The 20,104-nt window shown below is 39.4% G+C and overlaps 1 protein-coding gene across 2 annotated transcripts in view; it reads right to left on the bottom strand.

Moving 5' to 3' along the window:
* ly75 (lymphocyte antigen 75) overlaps nt 1–20,104 on the bottom strand; it is a 42,511-nt gene that overhangs the window by 5,045 nt on the left and 17,362 nt on the right. For both annotated transcript variants that reach the window (XM_051672161.1, XM_051672162.1), the window contains exons 13-31: nt 18,972–19,114; nt 18,789–18,870; nt 18,576–18,647; nt 16,800–16,920; nt 14,894–14,929; nt 14,614–14,783; nt 14,449–14,516; nt 13,873–13,949; nt 8,743–8,879; nt 8,044–8,152; nt 7,748–7,911; nt 7,448–7,577; nt 5,908–6,131; nt 5,585–5,747; nt 3,775–3,927; nt 3,371–3,493; nt 3,030–3,218; nt 1,211–1,434; nt 822–1,005 (exon numbers count right to left, since the gene is read on the bottom strand). In XM_051672161.1, the coding sequence (XP_051528121.1) occupies nt 822–1,005; nt 1,211–1,434; nt 3,030–3,218; nt 3,371–3,493; nt 3,775–3,927; nt 5,585–5,747; nt 5,908–6,131; nt 7,448–7,577; nt 7,748–7,911; nt 8,044–8,152; nt 8,743–8,879; nt 13,873–13,949; nt 14,449–14,516; nt 14,614–14,783; nt 14,894–14,929; nt 16,800–16,920; nt 18,576–18,647; nt 18,789–18,870; nt 18,972–19,114 (2,569 nt within the window). The remainder of the gene's footprint in view (nt 1–821; nt 1,006–1,210; nt 1,435–3,029; nt 3,219–3,370; nt 3,494–3,774; nt 3,928–5,584; nt 5,748–5,907; nt 6,132–7,447; nt 7,578–7,747; nt 7,912–8,043; nt 8,153–8,742; nt 8,880–13,872; nt 13,950–14,448; nt 14,517–14,613; nt 14,784–14,893; nt 14,930–16,799; nt 16,921–18,575; nt 18,648–18,788; nt 18,871–18,971; nt 19,115–20,104) is intronic.

The raw sequence follows: 20,104 nt of genomic DNA, 5'->3' as shown, positions 1-20,104 counted from the left end.
CTTGGACTTACACTGACACCTAGTGGCTTGGATGCAGCATAACTTAAAATCAATATTTTTCAGTTTCAGATGCCATTGTAGAAATTAATTATTCACAGTCAGCCATGATTACGTTAATCAATAAGTGAAAGTGTCAAATAACAGGACGGCTACTGAGATTAAGCAAGTAGTATTCGGCTGGTCATATGATTCTAACATGGCAGCCCCCATGTGCAGACCCTCTTCATGTAGAATAAAACAGCTTTTATAAGGTTACTGATATGACTGGAGTCTTCATTTTAATGTGAGTGGTCATGATTTCCTACATATATTGTAAAATTACAATTCATGTCTTTGGGAGTTAATCCTATTTAATGAGGAAAAACATACTGAGTACACCTTTAAAAGGAAATAACTGTCCGATCAGAACATTTGAAAAAGTGCATAGTCCTACTTTTACATACACAAGACTTCACAGTTCTTCAGTGTGTCAGATTTCAACATGCAGTGACTCAGATATGAAGCACACACATCTGAAGCTCAGTTAATACAGGCACTCCACTAAAACAATGAAGAATTCTTCTTGAAATGTTACGTGCACTTAGATAAAATTGTATGTATATCTGGGAGAAATGTTTTTTTTGCGCTTCATCATCATGCAGTAATACATGTTTGATGTATGCAGTCATGAAATCAGAAACCCTCCCCTCTGAATCCAAACACAAGTGGTCACAGGAGATGCATTTGAGCAACCAGGTGTAAACGGCAATGTGTCTCGTCTGACCACTTGTGATCCGAGCACCTGAGCTGGATTTTAATATCAGGTGTAAACATGGCCTTACTCTCACTGATGCGGTTGTAGCAGATGGCCCCCTCTTGTTGTGCATGGCAGTTGACGGCTGTCCAGGTGCCTTTGGAGTCAACAAATACACACTTTTCCTCAGATTCACGGCCATCATTTACAAATCCATCTGGCCTGTATTTTACCGGAGATCCATCAGACCACTCAAAGGGCCACCCGCTTACCTAGAGAAAAAGCCATTACATATGGCATGATTACGACATTGACAACTAACAACTTATTGCTTATCAGCATGAAAATACTTGAAATTCCACAAATCAAATAGTACACAGTTATCTATTTTGATAAGGTGAACCATTCAGTGCTATAAAGTCTAAAAATGATCTCCAAGACTAAAGCAAATCATTAAAAAAATACAAAAGGCTGTACATCTTGATTGGAGAAGCCGATCCACAGTGGAAAGCCATCTCTTTTGGCAATCAGTGCCATGTTGTCATTAGTTGTCTTATCAGTAATGCTGGCGAGATGGCCTCCATTGCTGCCACACTCTTGCAGTGCCTGATACCAGTCCAGTTTCTTGGCCACCCGACGGTAACTTATGCCTTTTGGAGCCTTAACGTCAGCCACATCATTCATGAACTCTTCTTTGGAACCTTTAAAAGATATTTGCGTCTTTTAAGCTCGGTTTAATCATTTTAAACACCTTTTAGCTGTTTTGCAGTTAACTTAAAAGGACAGTTCACCAAAATGTAAAATTCTATCATCATTTACTCATCCTAATGTGGTTCCAAACCTGTATTACATTCTTTTCTCTATGGAAAAAAAGTTTAGCAGAATGTTAACCTCAATCACCATTCACTATCATTGTCTGCAAGAAGATTCAGTAAAAGTGAAAGGTGATTTAGACTAACATACTGCCTAACATTTCCTGTTGTGTTCCTCAGAAGACAGTCATGGCACTTTTGCACTGCACGTTACGGTTCGACTCGACTCGACTCTGCTCGCTTTACTTTTCTAAGCTTGCTTTTCCACTGCAGTTTAGTGCTGCCTCAGTGTGGGTGGGATTATAGGCTGATCGTCATAGTTGCGCCGCCTCTACTGCCGTGACATCATCTTAAATGCGACACATAAACAATAACACGACTGCTAGCTGTTAGCTACTAGCTCATTGTGCTGCATAAAGCAGTTGTTGCATGGTGATTTTACACAAGTATAACAGTTAAATTGGCCTGGTTGTTTTAGAAGCAAGCTTTCCAGTAGCTGGTCAACTTAATAAAGGAAAGTTTTCAAGCAGAATATAGAGTTAACGTAACAAAATGTACCATCCTCCATTGTGGACTCCAACAACGCCATGGCCGAGTACAGGGCTCTCTCCCTCCCATTGCTCGCCGGTCTACCGCCATAGATAGCGTCCATTTGGTCGAATCACTTCCACTTTCTTCTGTTTGAACCACTCCGGCTGTTGTGGTTCTTGATGGTGCTGTAATCACTTTTAAGTTTTTTTTAACTTTTCCCTACACTGTTGGTAGGTCCAGTGGCAGCCATATGCAGCCAACAGCTGAGACACTTTCTGAAAAAACTTTTTGTTTCATGTCATTTCGTTCGTCGCTAACGTGAGGAATGTCTGCACCTCGTTTATTGACCACGGCGTGGTTTTGCACACAGCCATTTCTTTTTACAATTCGAAAGTCGCGTGAACAACTGATACTGCTATCGCTGTTGCTAACTTTTAAAACTAGCAGGTTGATGTCCTGTGTCGCAAATCCAGTGACACTGGTAGTGACGATTCTCTCTGACCAATCAGTGATCTGCAGGGTTTTGACTTCACATTTAGTATCGTCTTGGCTTGCTTGGAACCTCGACCGAGGTGGTACTAAAAAAAGTACCAGGTTCCAGGTACTATCCACAGTGGAAAACCCCCAAAAAGTGATCAGAGTTGAGTCGAGCTGTACCGTGTAGTGGAAAAGCCCCATTAGTCATATGGGTTTGGAACAACATGAGAGTAAATTAAGACATAATTTTAAATTTTGGATTAACTATTCCTTTAAATAGTCCTGCAGTGACAAACATTTTTTTTGAAGTACAAATATTGCAAATATTTTTAGTCTCTCAATTAATGTCATAAAATTGCATGCATTATAATTATTCTAAAGAATAATTGCAGTTTTGGGATAAATAATGAAATGTCTTAATATCCATACATGCATATAAGGCAAAGCATGCTGAAAACTCATTGCTGATGGTTTACCATTTTCAATCTTGCACACTACAATACTCCGCTGTTTGACGGCTGTGAAATGGCGTTGATTTGTTATCACCTCCCACTCTCCAATCAGGTTGAGGCCAACCATAAAGGGCTCAGTGATGTTTGGTCTTCCACCGTATTTCCAATTGGAGTACTGCACATTGCTGCCATCTAGCCATTTCAGCTGCTCATCTGAATCAAAGACATAGTTTATAAAGGAACAGTTCAAAATAGGTTTGAAATGGCATGAGGGTGAGATAACTGAATTTTCATGATTAGGTGAACAATCCCTTTAAGCTCTTTAAGATTGAAGCAGATTGAACTTTGGCAGGTGATCATCTTACCTGTCCAGTTTTTGCTCATTCCCAGCCACACAAACATTGCCAGGTTTTTGAATGGCAACAGCTGCTGCCTGATAAATTCATTCTCTTCCTCATCACGGATGGTCAGGATTTCACCATATCCAGCTTAAACACAGACAAGATGGCCAAAAAGCATTAGAAATTCAGGTTTAGTATAACTAATATAATGTTCTCAAGGTATCATTGTCCTTCTGGCACAAATATTACAGACAGTACTTAAAAAAGGGGAAATAGTGCACTTTTTCATGGCATAAAACTTTTGAAAAGATTCCAGCATAAAATTACAATAACATGCCTCACCCCAACTACATTTCAATGGAACTTTCCTACAGAATAATTTGTCTAGGTTTTATAGGTCTCAGATATAAATTAACAACTATGTGTACCGAGAGACTTGCAGATCTGCTGGTCAGTCTTATTCCCCCACCTGGAGAATACCAGCAGTAAAGTATAGCAGTTGTTCTTGAAGCGGACCCAGTTCTGTCCATTGCTCTTGTGAGGACATTTTACCGGACTCACTTCAGGTGTGATGCTCTCTTCTGTTATGGAAAAATAAATTTTAAAGCAAACAAAATGTTCAGTCACTGTTGAGGCTAGTTAGGACAAAAACTCAAGATTTACATAGAAGAGATAACCTTTAGCGCTTTCAGTTGTGAGACATTAATTGACCCTTTGCTAAAAGCATTTCTGACCAATCCTATCTTAGCAACTGTTCCCATTTCTCTGACAAGTGCTTGCTTCTTCCCAGTGAGGGTCTATGGGAATAATGTGTGTTTGAGCAGTTTAGCGGAATTTTACAGAAATTATCTAAAAAAACAAACAAAACAAAAAAACCTTAAAACATTGTTGCTGGGCCATTTTTAATAGTGACAAGGTAACTAGAGAGGATACACTATTTTTATTTTCATTATAAAAAAAAAATCTTTAAATAGCCTAAATCTCAAGATAAGCATACTATGGATTAAATTGTGTCAGCAATCAGCTCCCAAATATACATCTATAACATGAGCAAGGAAACATATATTTGCTCCTTGGTAAATTAAAGCTAATAACTCAAAGAGACTGTTCATTTTTGGGTGAACTTTCTCACATCATTTACTCACTCTCATGCATCCCAGATGTGTATGACTTTCATTCTTCTACAGAACACAAACGAAGATTTTTAGAAGAATATTTCAGTTTTGTAGGTCCATTCAATGCAAGTGAATGGTGACCAGAACTTAGAAGCTTCAAAAATCACAAAGGCAGCATAAAAGTAATCCATATGACTCCAGTGGTTAAATCCATGTCTTCAGAAGCGATATGATATGTGCTGGTAAAAAAACAGATCAATATTTAAGTCCTTTTTTACAATCAATCCCCACTTTATTCTTCTTTTGTTTTTGGCAATTCACATTCTTTGTGCATATCGCCACCTACTGGGCAGGGAGGAGAATGTATAATAAAAAACAACTTAATTGTTGATCTGTTTCTCACCCACATCTATCATATCGCTTCTGACGAACCATTGGAGTCTTATGGATTACTTTTATGCTGCCTTTATGTGCTTTCTGGACCTTACACATTTTGGTCACCATTCACTTGCATTGTATGGACCTGCAGAACTGAGATATTCTTCTAAAAATCTTTGTTTGTGATCAGCAGAAGACAGAAAGTCATACACATCTGGGATGGCATGAGGGTAAGTAAATGAGAGAATTTTCATGGTGTCAGTTAGACCAAGCTTTATAATAACAAGAACTTCTGGATATCTCTTGAGAGCCACATTTTATAGGCTGCAGGTTGCACATAAAAAAATGCAACAGCCTTATCAAAACCGCATATTCCAATCTAATTTCTACCGTTTTCAATCAAATTACTGTATAATTTAACAATTTATTTTACAACAAACGTCAGATAAATATAATTTACATGTCACTCTTCATTTTAGGCCACGTAAGATTATTAATCAATATTTTGCCAAAAACTGTGCTATTCACAACAATCTCCCATTCATTCCTATGGGAAGTTCTGCAAAGCTTGTCAGAGCGAGCAATGGTAACCAAGAGGGGCGGAGCATAGTGAAGGGTCAGTTGTACATAACATAAGCTTGTTGTTATCTTGTGTTGGCCTCTTATTTATTATTAAAGCAGTTGCATATCATTATAAAAGGCTGCAACTGTTTTGAATTGAATTATTTGAACAAATGGTCCTCACTGTGTGGAACGTGGCAGATTGCTCCTGAAAGTTCTTCCTCACACTCTGTAGCTTTCCAAAAGCCATCAGTGTCCAGATACACACATGCCCCTGTGCTGGCTTCAGGGGTCCAGCGGTTGAATTCTGTGTGGCTCTGGTCTGTCCAGTGGTAGTGCTCCCCATCCTTGATAAATTTGGGGAAAAATCAACAACAGCAAAAACAAAAACAAATGAAGTTGGATCTAAGAGTCTTTCATGATTCAATTAACTAAATTAACTGAGTCAGAGTATGTTTTATGTATTCCAGTATGTAATATGTCAGTGAGTGAGTCACAAACTCTCACATCAGTGCTGTAGAGTCCAATCCAGAGGGGCTGTCCACCTCGAGAAACCTGAACGGTGAGCACTGCTTGAACATATGCATTCGATATGCTGACAAGTTCCATATTCTGGCTCCGGCACAAGCTAAGAGCATCTACCCATGTTAAATTGTTCTGTTGTACCAGCTTAAACGTATGATTACCAACATGGAACTCCTCTTTAGACACCACTGGTTCTTCAGGTTTATCTGGGAAATTGTCAGTGAAAGATGTTTTTATTTTAAAAAAAGAAAAGAAAAAGAAAATGGTAATTTCATGTTGATCAACAGGATATTTCTCAAAAACTGGCTGCATGTACATGGTAGTTATAGTCTTATTTTACATCAACAGACTTAACCAGACCATTAAACATGGGAAGCATGCATATTTTTTTTTTTAATTAAAGTGATAGTTCACCCAAAAAAATAAATATTCTCTTATAATTTACTCATCCTCATGCCATCCCAGATATGTATGACTTTTGCAGAACACAAACAAATATTTTAAGAAGAATATCTCAGCTCTGAAGGTCCATTCAATGCAAGTGAATGGTGACCAGAACTTTAAAGCTTCAAAAATCACAAAGGCAGAATAAAAGTAATCCATATGACTCCAGTGGTTAAATCCACATCTTCAGAAGCGATATGATATGTGCTGGTAAGGAACAGATCAATATTCAAGTCCTTTTTTACAATCAATTCCCACTTTCACTTTCACATTCTTCTTTTGTTTTTGGCAATTCACATTCTTTGCGCATATCACCACCTACTGGGCAGGGAGGAGAATTTATAATAAAAAAGGACTTAAATGATGATCTGTTTCTCTCCTACACCTATCATATCGCTTCTGATGAACCACTGGAGTCTTATGGATTACTTTTATGCTGCCTTTATGTGTTTTTTGGACCTTCAAAATTTTGGTCACCATTCACTTGCATTGTATAGACCTACAGAACTAAGATATTCTGCTAAAAATCTTTGTTTGTGTTCAGCAGAAGAAAGAAAATCATACACATCTGGGATGGCATGAGGGTGAGTAAATGAGAGAATTTTCATTTTTGGGTGAACTATTCCTTTAAGACTGTTGGTGTCAATTAGACCAAGCTCTATGATATCAAGAACTTCTGGATGTCTATTGAGAGTCACATTTTATAGGCTGCAGGTTGCACATAAAAAAATGCAACAGCCTTATCAAAACCACATATTCCAATCTCACTGGCTGGCTATGGAGACAGTTATAATTTCAAATGGGTATCACTTTGTTGCATACTGGTCTAATATTGTGGCATCATCAATTTCAGATTTACCTGCCCCTAAGCAAACTTTGGTTAGGTTGTTTTAGATGGTATCTAATTGGTCAGATCTTGGCAAGAATAAGCTGCAAAGTGGACTGTGCTTTGTGCCAATAGTGAAAGGTCTGGCTCTGCAACATTACACCTTAGCTAATTGGACAGCACATAACATAACCACTATAAAGATTCTGTAGAAACATACAGGCGATTGGAATAATTGGTGCTGGCTCCTACCTGCGTAATGTTGACAGACACTGAGATACTGACGGTCAGAGCAGGAAGTGTAGTCCCAGGTGCCCATCATGTCAGAATGAGCATCATTATACATGTAGGCACAAAGTTCCAGGGAGTCTTGTTCAAATTTCTGTCATGCAAATCAAGGTGAGAAAAAGAGAAAGTCTCACTGGTTGTTCTAGGTCCACACTGAACACAAGACAATTGTAGCCTCCAATGCTTTGGCTAACTGGATCACACCTAAATGTATAGATAGCACACTAATATGAGTTCACTATCAAAGCAGATATGGACACTTGCATTGATGAACATGGGTCGTAACTGGCCATGCAGGAGTGGATTGAAGTTCAGATATGTAACCGGTAATTTGTCCACCCATTGGGTGTCATGAAGCTTGAACTTCAGACCAATCCAGACTTTCTGAGGTTGCCCTGGTAACATGGGTAACAGGGTAGTGATGAAATCTAAATGGAGGTAATGCAAGAAGGACAAATGGAGAGAAAGAGAGTCAGGAATGACAAAAAGCATGGCTATGTATACTAAAAGCATGAAATATGGAACGTCATTGGATTCTAACAGTATACAACTAAACACACCCTGTTCGGCTTGGTTAGATATGGTGAGCAGGGAGCCCCTTAGTCTCTGACAGAACTCGTTCGCTTCCTTGAAGGTCCAAAAAAAAGACTTGGACAAAATCCAGTAGCACTGCAAGACACAAACACAATGGTATGATGAAGCACATTTTACAAATTTTTTAAGAAAAGGTTAGTGGTATTTGGCTGCGCAAAAGTTTCTGCCACGATGTTTGGATGTTGTGGGTGGTTTCCAGGGCATTGTGTTTCAAGTGGTTTTCAGTCCATTGCTATGTGGCATTGCTAGGGTGCTCTGAGTGGTTGCTTATTTGTCCCTAGATATCACTTTGGCATAGATATTTTGGTCCATAGATATGGCTCGGTTTCCTATAAAATTCTTTGTCAGTTTAAATCATCTGCCAGATGTAAATCGCAAGTCCCATCTTTTAAAAAAGTAATAACACGTCTCCTCAACACACATTTGAGGCATTATTTATGTCCATAGAAAAATTTACACACCGAAATGTAACACGTATAGCAGTGTTAGGGGTTTGATCAAATCCCCAACCCTTAGTAAAAGCAATAGTACTATTGATGCTTGCCTTAGTAAACACTATTAGCAAAATAAAAATAAAAAATTAAGAAAAAAACATTTGTTCAAAGCACTAGAGATGTGATTGGCTGTCGGTGTATGGACATGAAAGCCATCAGTGAATATCAGACCTTGTCTCTGAAGTGCTGGGCTTCGTTCTCACACTTGGTGCCAGCTGGGTGTGGTTCTGGGGTTCCTTTCTCTGCAGATGTGACATTCAGCGTCTCACATACGAAAGGCTGTCTTTCATTGCAACTCCCGCTGAAAACTACAGCAAATAAGATTAAAGAGGATCATCCAAGTTGGTTGTATGATGGTTGTAATTTCCTAGTATTTGGAATCATCACATTGTAACATCATAAGTAAATGAATCAATGTGGAAGTGACAGTGTGATTCAGAGCAAAATAGCCAGGGTAGAGGTGATGTGTTGTCTTTTCATTTCTAAAGTCTACACCAATTCACACAGTGTCTGCTCCAAAACCTAGTGAACTGCCTCACTGCCTCCATAGCCACCTGCCTTCTTTGGCAGTATCCTAACGGTCATGAAGCCGGACTAATTTTACTCCCATCAGCATAAATATATAGAGTACAGACATTTTTTTGAAAAATTTCAACTCCAACAGCGAATCATTAGGGGTCTGTTCCATAACGTAATGAGTTGCCTGGCTGTATGTTTTCTGTGGCGGCATCCTTACTGGAATGATGCCTCATTACATAATGTAGATAGCAATTTCTCACATAGTTCATATGGTGCTCATCACTCGCAGCGCACGAGAAACTAGACTCGCAGCTGATTTCAATACAGGTGACACGAGAGGATCAACGCGATCCTGTTAAAAGTATAAATACGCATAGTACACACATTTTTTTGGGGAAATGTTTTCTATGATTTTTAATGATACTTTTCAGTATTGAATGGATTAAAAGTATATTTATAATTTAAATTAACTTTGTCTGCCATCTTGGATTTATTTTTCCACAGAGCTCATCACGGTGCATTATGGGATCGCCTACCCAGGGAAGGATACATATGGGCTTCTCATTTCTTAAATTGTACATCCTCGTTTCCTTTCCTTGCTTCCTTTCTTCATTTACTAGCTCCAAACTCTTAGCAAATGAATAAAGGATGGAAGGAAAGGAAACGAGGACGGAGAAAATCGAAGCAAGGGGTGCTTCTCATTTCTTAAAATGTGCGTCCTCGTTTCCTCGCTCCTCCGTCCTCGAGCCCGTGACCCGGAAACCGATCAAAATCCGCCATCATTAAGGACATATCAATTCTCTAAATGCACCATTATGAGGCGAGGACAGAGGGCAGAAGAAGCTTCACGAGGATGCTTGAGCGAGGAAGCACAGGAGCATCCTATGCAGAAGACTTTTTAATTGAAGCACATGGTGCACGCTTAAATTATCCTCCCCTTTTACATCTGGTTCAATAGTTTTAATTCAAGTTTCACTTTAACAGTTTAAATAAACCATAATTGTCACATACTTCAACAGTGCATCTGTAATTATTTGTATTTATTATTAATATATATTTTTTTGAAATTAATTTTTTAGTGATTTAAAAAAAAAAAAAAAAAAAGAAAACAACACATACACACCAAATCAACATTTAACCCCCACTAATATCCCTCCCCAATCGCCAACCCCACCCCCAACAAACACTCCTGTGGTCACTTAAAATAATACTCACACATATATATACACACACACACACACACACACACACACACACACACACACACACACACACACACACACACAAAATAATAATAATAATAAAAAAAATATAATAAACATACATAACTAAACTAGACTTCTCTCTCCCCATCCCTTCCCCGAGAGCCCCCAAAACTGCTAAATAATTACCCCATTTTCTGAAAAAAGTCCCCAAACACCAGCCTTCTGCTTGCCACCTCCTCGAAAGCTGCCACCCTCCCCATCTCCGCATACCGCTCCGGAAATGATGGCGCTCCGTCCGACTTCCAACCCCTTAAAATAATTTGTCTGCCAATCATAATACTGGTCAGAACCCAATTTTTTATATCTAAAATGTAAAAAGTTAAATTTGAGTGCCCAAAATGTCACATAAACAACTCTGAACCTTCAACTAAAAATCTTGGATTTTAACACACCCCCAAAAGACATGGGTTGTGTCTCCAACTTCTGATTGGCATCACCAGCAAGTGGGTGTGTCTTTAAGACCAAGCCTATTCAATCTAGAGGGGGTCCAATAAAATCTATGTGAAACCTTGAATTGCATAAGGCGAACCCTTGCATCACTAGATACAGACTTGACATTTTTTAGAATCTTAGCCCACACTCCCTCCTCCAATACCAAGTTTAAATCTTTCTCCCATAATCTCTTGAGAGAAGTTGAAGCTCCGTCCCCCAGACTCTGAATTAGCAGGGAGTAATACACTGATGCCTCATAACCTTTTCCAAAAGCAGAGGTTTAGGGGCGTGTGCGCTACTCCCAAAAACAATACAGAGCAGGTGGCGCAGCTGTAAATACCTATAAAATTGAGATCTTGGAATCCCAAAATGTTGAACCAAATTCTCAAAAGATCTAAACCCTCCACTCTCAAACAGGTCACCGAGTGTAGTAACCCCCCTCACAATCCACACCTTCCTTCTTTTTATGGGGTGCCCCAACCCATTCACATTCCACGTGGAGAGAGACAATCCACTCATAATAACATTTGACATTTTGACATATTAGAAAAAATAGATTGTGTGTCAAAAATAAAATTATAAAGACCACATTTCAACATTAGTGCAACAGTCAAACCCCGAACTTACCCCTGAACCAAACAAACAGAAAAAAGAAAAACATGCACATTAACCACGCTCACAACAGCGCCAACTGGCGTCCATCCCTCTGAACTCAAACAGAGCCCCTGCGACAAATTTGCCGTCGGATTGCTCGAGTCTGGTGCTTCTGTACAAATTTTGTGAGAGAGAATTACATAACAGAAAATAATCTATAAAACAAACTCCAGCCAATAGGCAGAATAAATACAAAGAATGTGTAGATTCATTCACAAAACTGTCTCGAAGGTGTGTTCCTCCACAAAACAAACTCCAGCCTCTAGTGGAACCAGCACACACACACACACAAATGATGCTAGCGGATTAGCAGCTAATTCCCTCTCTGATGACTCCAGCTAATCGATCAGTTTCTCGACGTCCCCGATTCTTGTAACCAACTGAATTTTGTCTCCATCGCAGTAATCAATCGACGTATTACAGCAAGATCCTCCAAGTCCGCCACGACCTTCGCCAGCATTACAGACATGCTGGACAGTTGACTTTGAATTTCTCCCGCCGCACCATCCAAATAGAGTCCCTGGTCTGCAGCCCTGTCTAGGGTATCAGCTTGAGCACGTAAGTGTCTTTTAATATCTCCAGAGCCTGAGGATTTCGAATTCTTTGACATGATGACTTCATAGCACAGTTATGTAGCAGGGTGTATCGAATCTCACCAGTTTATGACATAAAAAGAATTAAAAACTATCAAAGTGCGCAGTGCTCGCAGTTCACACGTCCGACCCCCGCATGGCGCCACACGACTCTCCATGAATATATTAATTAATAAATAAATGGTTGTGTCAGATGTGAAGGGGGAGGAGAATGTATGCATGCCTGAGGTTCTTCAACCAAAAAGTCTTCCGGATAGGATGTTCCTGTGCTTCCTCGCTCAATCATCCTTGGAATGCTTCCTCTGTCCTCCGTCCTTGCGGCCCATTTAGAGAATTGATACGTCCTTAATGATGGTGGACTTTGTTTAGTTTCCAGGTCACCGGCTCGAGGACGGAGGAGCGAGGAAACGAGGATGCACAATTTAAGAAATAAGAAGCACCCATGATGCTACCTTAGAATTTGGCCAAAACTAGATATTTTGAGGCTGCATAATTAAGATACCACCTTTTGGAACAGCCTTCACATTGGGAGCATGCCTATGACTCCTTAAAATGCTGCCACTAAAGGAAGCTCACTAGGTTTCGGAACAGACCCTAGGTCCCAAAAAACCTAGTGAGCTGCCTACTTGAGCTGCATATTTGCCCTTCTGCAGCTGGTTGTAAGAAACCCTTTAAGTTAAGAAAACCCTTAGTCACAATTACAACTTAACTTTCTATACTTAGTGGATTTCTTGTAACTCGGAAAATTGACATCCTGCTTCTGAATACCCTGAAATTGACCCCATTCTGCCGAATTACTGACAACTGCCAGCCCCCATCTCCTGTTTTACTGACAAGCACCATTCCCAATCAGATTTTTTTGCATTATTTCAAATGTGTTCACTTTTCTCTGTGGCGCTACTTGTAACGCATTGCATGAGCAACCTCTGAGACTAGGTTCTGGTGCCATGGAAACCAAGAATTTATAGCATTCACCCCAAGACACATGTTCTGGTCCCATGAAAACCAGAAAGTAATCGCGTTCACATAAACAATGGTGAGTGCGATTCCGAGGTATCATTTTCACTCTAAAATGACACTTTTATTCCATTGATGGACAGGGGATACAGTTAAAAAAAATGCATTCCTGTTGAGTGTACCACATCATTTACAGCTAAAAATACAACTCGCTTCAGTGGACATTTACCCTGAAGAGGGCCAACAGCACTTCCAGCTTCGGTCACTTGGCAGCAGTTAAAGTTATTTTTAGCAGCAGGACTTCTGATCTCCTGTCGCCGAATTCACAGCATAGTCAGTCTAAAGTAAAGGCAGCAAAATGTTGTCGCCTTCTAAGACCACTCATGTTGGCTAAATTCTAGGCAGCATCGCATGTGTCCTTCATGGATATGCCAATCCCAGAAAGCATTGTGATAAGCTCAGTGAAAATTATTTCAGCATGGCGGACAACTCAAGAAAAATGCTAATTATCAATACTTCTATATTTTATAAAAGAACTGAACTCTATAAAAAAAATAGCTCCATCTAATTAAATTGCACTATTCCACCCAAAATTTGTGTGTGCTAGATTGTTTGTGCTTATCATTGTAGCTTTGCAAAATGTGCTAATGCCAAACTCTATTGGAATCAGTTGTAAGTGTTGGTCAAGTCTCTGTTACAGTTAACATGAGGAGTGCTATTTGTGTGTTGCTGCATGGGGTTGCTGTCTACTGTAAGGTGCTACCTTAGAAAATATCTGCCAAAGTAGACAATAGACAGTGAGAAATCTAGGTCTTGGAACAGAGCGATAGACAGTACTTTAGGAATCAAAATAAAACAATCTTCAGAGAGCACTCTCATACCAGGCATAATGGAAAGGGGAGTAATGGAGGAGCACCTGCCCAAAAATGCTGAATGATAGTAGTGCATGGGGCTAAGCCTACGAGAAAACACACACAAACACACATCTGCACACATCAGCAAAGTCCAGCTAAAGACTTAATTAACAAACTGAATCATAGATAGAGCTGAATACACCAGCTGCTTAAAGGAACAGTTCACCCAGAAAGAATTTGTAAACATTTACTCATCTTCATGTCTTTCCAAACCCATTTGAACCTTTCTTCCATGGAACACCAAAGCCGCCATCTTTTATATTTTATTTGTTCCTCACTCAAAGCTATCATTTGGCTTTAGAAGACTTTGAATATAGCACATGAGCCAAATGGGTGACAATTTTTTAGTGTCATTTCGGAGCTTTACATTCCCAGACCCCTTTCATTTTCATCATATGGAAAGAAGCAACCAGGATATTTAAAAAAAAAAAATTAATGGGTTTGGAACAGCATGGGGGTCAATAAATAATGACAGAATTTTAATTTTTAGGTGAACTGTTCATTTAATGAGGTTTGGATAAGGTATGATAAATCAGAACTTACATAAAAGGGATGCGAGGAACGGGGTAACGAAGGTTTGCCCACCACCTCACAATCTCTTTCCCTGAATGCTTCAAAAGATCATCAAAATTAGATTAATCAGCAGCTCATATGGACAGTCATAATCATATTCGTTCTCTCTAAACATCCCCCACCCCTCTCTGGCACCTCATAAAGATGCTCCTGAAGGTGGCGGGCAGCATTAAAGGTCTCAGGTTCCGCGAGTTTGCTGTTGTTGCTGCTGCAGTACATGACAGCTTCATCAAAGGACAACTTTGGATCTGTTACAAACCAAAACTCCTGCCCGTCTATAAACACAGAGGTCTCGTGGTGTCCATCTGTTGGAGTAGGCAAACACACAAATGTGTCACTGATTTCCACACAAAAAATGACCAAATATCCACAAAACATTTGAGCATTTAATGTTTAACAACAACAAAAATTCTACCTGGGTTGTACCACTCTGGTGTTTTTGGTGTTTGACCTAGAATTTGTAAACAGAAGATATAAAGACCATCAAATGAAATTGACTTTCTTAAAAATATAACTATGTACTGTGCACCTTTCTTAAGTATAGATACAGATGACAAAGCTATTTTGATATAATCTTTATAAATTGTGGCCTAATATTGTACTAGGTACAGTTGTAGTCAGAATTTTACATACACCTTAGCCAAATACATTTAAACTCAGTTTTTCCACAATTCCTGAAATTTAATCGTAGAAAACATTCCCTGTCTTAGGTCAGTTAGGATCACTACTTTATTTTAAGAATGTGAAATGTCAGAATAAAAGTAGAGAGAATTATTCCTTTCAGCTTTTATTACTTTCATCACATTCCCAGTGGGTCAGAAGTTTACATACACTTTGTTAGTATTTGGTAGCATTGCCTTTAAATTGTTTAACTTGGGTCAAACGTTTTGGGTAGCCTTCCACAAGCTTCTCACAATAAGTTGCTGGAATATTGGCCCATTCCTCCAGACAGAACTGGTATAACTGAGTCAGGTTTGTAGGCCTCCTTGCTCGCACATGCTTTTTCAGTTCAGCCTACAAATTTTATATCGTTTTGAGGTCAGGGCTTTGTGATGGCCACTCCAATACCTTGACTTTGTTGTCCTGAAGCCATTTTGCCACAACTTTGGAGGTATGCTTTGGGTCATTGTCCATTTGGAAAACCCATTTGCGACCGAGCTTTAACTTCCTGGCTGATGTCTTGAGATGTTGCTTTAATATATCCACATAATTTTCCTTTTCTCATGATGCCATCTATTTTGTGATGTGCACCAGTTCCTCCTGCAGCAAAGCACCCCCACAACGTGATGCTGCCACCCCCATGCTTCACGGTGGGATGGTGTTCTTCAGCTTGCAAGCCTCACTCTTTTTCCTCCAAACATAACGATGGTCATTGTGGCAAAACAGTTCAATATTTGTTTCATCAGACCAGAGGACATTTCTCCAAAAAGTAAGATCTTTGTCCCCATGTGCACTTGCAAACTGTAGTCTGGCTTTTTTATGGCAGTTTTGGAGCAGTGGCTTCTTCCTTGCCAAGCAGCCTTTCAGGTTATGTCGATACAGGACTCGTTTTACTGTGGATATAGATACTTGTCTACCTGATTCCTCAAGCATCTTCACAAGGTCCTTTGCTGTTATTCTGTTATTGATTTGCACTTTTAGCACCAAACTACGTTCATCTCTAGGAGACAGAATACGTCTCCTTCCTGACCGGTATGATGGCTGCATGGTCCCATGGTGTTTATACTTGCGTATTTTTGTTCTTATAGATGAATGTGGTACATTCAGGCATTTGGAAACTGGATGAAGCAGACTTGTGGAGGTCCACAATTTTTTTTTCTGAGGTCTTGGCTGATTTCTTTTGATTTTTCCATGATGTCAAGCAAAGAGGCACTGAGTTTGAAGGTAGGCCTTAAAATACATCAACAGGTACACCCCCAATTGACTCCAATTAGCCTATCAGAAGCTAATTGGCTAATGGCCTAAAGGCTTGACATCATTTTCTGGAATTTTCCAAGCTGCTTAAAGGCACTGTTAACTTTTTGTATGTAAACTTCTGACCCACTGGAATTGTGATATGGTCAAATAAAAGTGAAACAATCTGTCTGCAAACAATAGTTGGAAAAATTACTTGTGTCGTGCACAAAGTAGATGTCCTAAATGACTTGCCAAAACTATAGTTTGCTAATATGAAATCTGTGGAGTGGTAAAAAATGAGTTTTAATGACTTCAACTGAAGTGTATGTAAACTTCTGACTTCAACTGTATCTAATCTAATCTAATCTAATCTAATATATCCTCAGCATTAAGGGGTAGTAATAAAAGTTTAGGGTGTTGTTTACCTCGTGGTATCTGACACACCCACTCCAGTTTGGCGTTACAATGAAAGGTGCTGGGATAAAATGGCCGCGGTGGGATATTATGAAACAGGAGGAGATATGGCTTGTAGGTTGGTTTCAAAGTCTGATGATATAACACAAAAACAAAAAGACACACTTAAAGGGATAGTTCACCCAAAAATGAAAATTCTCTCATCATTTACTCACCCTATTGCCATCCCAGATGTGTATGACTTTCTTTCTTCTGCTGAACACAAACGAAGATTTTTAGAAGAATATTTCAGCTCTGTAGGTCTGTAGGCAAGTGAATGGTGACCAGAACTTTGAAGGTCCAAAAAGCACATAAAGGCAGCATAAAAGTAATCCATAAGACACCAGTGGTTAAATCCATGTCTTCCGAAGCAATATGATAGGTGAGTGAGAAACAAATAAATATTTAAGTCCTTTTTTACTATAAATTCTCCTCCCTTCCCTGTAGGTGGCGATATGCACTATGAATGCGAATTGCCAAAAACAGAAGAAGAAGAATGTGAAAGTGAATGTGGAGATTTATAGTAAAAAAGGACTTAAATATTGATTTTCTTCACACCCACACCTACCATATCGCTTCTGAAGATGGATTTAACCACTGGAGTCATATGGATCACTTATATGCTGCTTTTATATGCTTTTTTGACCTTCAAAGTTCTGGTTACCATTCACTTACCTCGTATGGACCTACAGAGCAGAGATATTTTTCTAAAAATCTTCGTTTGTGTTCTGCAGAAGAAAGAAAGTCATACACATCTGGGATGGCATGAGGGTGAGTAAATGATGAGAGATTTTTCATTTTTGGGTGAACTAACCCTTTAATTATCACAGGCAGTCTCAATTCAAACTGGCCTCTGCATCCTACTGCGTTACATGTACACACTCTCCCAGGGTCCAGGATACACTACATGGCCAAAAAGATGTGAACACCCTTTCTAATTAACAGGTGTAGCTAGGCTTAGTGATTCCAGTGAAAAGCAATCATAATGCTACGGCATAAAATAAGATTTCAGAGAAATTTGTGCTTTTGAGATTGTGGCAACAGTTTGGGGAGGACCCTTTCTGTTCCAGCATGACAATGCTCTTTGTGCACAATTCAAGGTCCAAATAGAAATAGGCTACTGAGTCTGGCATGGAAGAAATTGACTGGCTTGCACAAAACCCAGACCTGAACCTCAGATGGAAGAATGACCGGTTGGTTGCCGAGAGCGAGAGGCTGTTTTGCATCAATTACTGCCCTCCCCAATCGTTCACACATATAAATCCAATAAACATCAACTAAGCCAAAATATCTCAGGTTATAGCTCATTATTATATGACTCTCTGGAATACTTGATTCTGATTGGTCAGTCATGGCATTCTGCAATTAAATTATTTTGTATAATGTTGAATTTTTGTAAAACTTTTATAATTTTTAAATAAACTTCATCAATGACTGTTGTCCCAAGCAACTATTTTCCTACATAGCTGTGCTAGTTTCAGTCTCTTGTATCACTCTGCGTTCACGTTCTTCTAACATAGTAAAATAATCAGTCAATCACAGCCAATCATTGCCAAAAACAAAAACAAAAAAAACAAAAAAAAACCTTCAGGGAGATACAAGAGGTTTATTTTGCAATAATGACTGACTGTACAGTATCCCTTACTTAATCAGACCAAAACAACATTTTTAACTTCTAATATTTTATGTAGAGCTAAAGGTCAGAGGTCATGCAAGGCAAAGGTAATGAGAGGTTGTGTTGGCAACACCTTAAAGGCAGTGCAATCTCTGTTATAGTCATCATCTTCATGGAATTCTTGAGGGAAGATCAGCATGGAGACCTATAACCAAGCAAAAGAGGCAGCTGTAAACAATTGGCATATTGGCATTTGTCAACAAAGTAATAAAGATTAAATAATGGTTCAGATTGGTGAATTATCTCTCCATTTTGTTCAGGAAACATCTTAGGTTTGCTGACTCACTGGACGCCCGTCGCTCCACTCCCAGTTATTGTTGTTATTTGGGTTCCGTCGATTTAGTCCCACCCAGAAAAAACGATTATCGCTGTTCAGGGCAACAAACAACCACAAATACAAATATATTACTTTCTCTGCATGTGGGTCTATTTGTATTTATGGGGGAATGTGAAACAAACAGATTTAAACCTGATAGAGTCTCTCAGGATGAAATGTAATGCTTGCATTTCTTTAGCCTCAGTAAAGCTAGGCAGATTAGCGCCCAATGCCTCACAGAAACGCTCTGCCTCTTCCCACGAGCGCTTCCGGGTCAAACGCTCCTCATGAAAGACCTGCAGACCGGAAATACACATATAAACACCAACCAATTAGACCAAACTAGCAAATCTAAGGACTGCTAAATTAAAGGGATAGTTCACCAAAAAATGAAGATTCTCTCATCATTTATTCGTACACTGGCGGCCAAAAGTTTGGAATAATGTACAGATTTTGCTCTTATGGAAAGAAATTGGTACTTTTATTCAAGATCCATAACACTCTTTTCCAATTCTCTGTTGTCCAATGTCTGTGTTTCTTTGCCCATTCTAACCTTTTCTTTTTGTTTTTCTGTTTCAAAAGTGGCTTTTTCTTTGCAATTCTTCCCATAAGGCCTGCACCCCTGAGTCTTCTCTTTACTGTTGTACATGAAACTGGTGTTGTGTGGGTAGAATTCAATAAAGCCATCAGCTAAGGGGGCCTGGGTAGCTCAGTGGTAAAATACGCTGGCTACCACCCCTGGAGTTCGCTAGTTCGAATCCCAGGGTGTGCTGAGTGACTCCAGCCAGGTCTCGTAAGCAACCAAATTGGCCCGGTTGCTAGGGAGGGTAGAGTCACATTGGGCAACTGGGATTCGTCCTCCGCCACCCGGACTGAGGCGAATCACTATGCGACCACGAGGACTTAGAGCGCATTGGGAATTGGGCATTCCAAATTGGGAGAAAAAGGGGAAAAATCCCCCCCCCCCCCAAAAAAAAAATAAAAATAAAAAATAAAGCCGTCAGCTGAGGACATGTGAGGTGTCTATTTCTCAAACTAGAGACTCTGATGTACTTATCCTCTTGTTTAGTTGTACATCTGGCCTTCCACATCTCTTTCTGTCCTTGTTAGAAACAGTTGTGCTTTGTCTTTGAAGACTGTAGTGTACACCTTTGTGTGAAATCAGTTTTTTGGCAATTTCAAGCATTGTATAGCCTTCATTCTTCAAAACAATGATTGACTGACGAGTTTCTAGAGAAAGCTGTTTCTTTTTTGCCATTTTTGACCCAAAATTTACCTTAAGACAT

Source organism: Myxocyprinus asiaticus, chromosome 35 (genome assembly GCF_019703515.2).
Source record: "Myxocyprinus asiaticus isolate MX2 ecotype Aquarium Trade chromosome 35, UBuf_Myxa_2, whole genome shotgun sequence".
In the NCBI taxonomy this organism is placed as follows: Eukaryota; Metazoa; Chordata; class Actinopteri; order Cypriniformes; family Catostomidae; genus Myxocyprinus; species Myxocyprinus asiaticus.
This window is presented reverse-complemented; position numbering and strand designations above follow the sequence as displayed.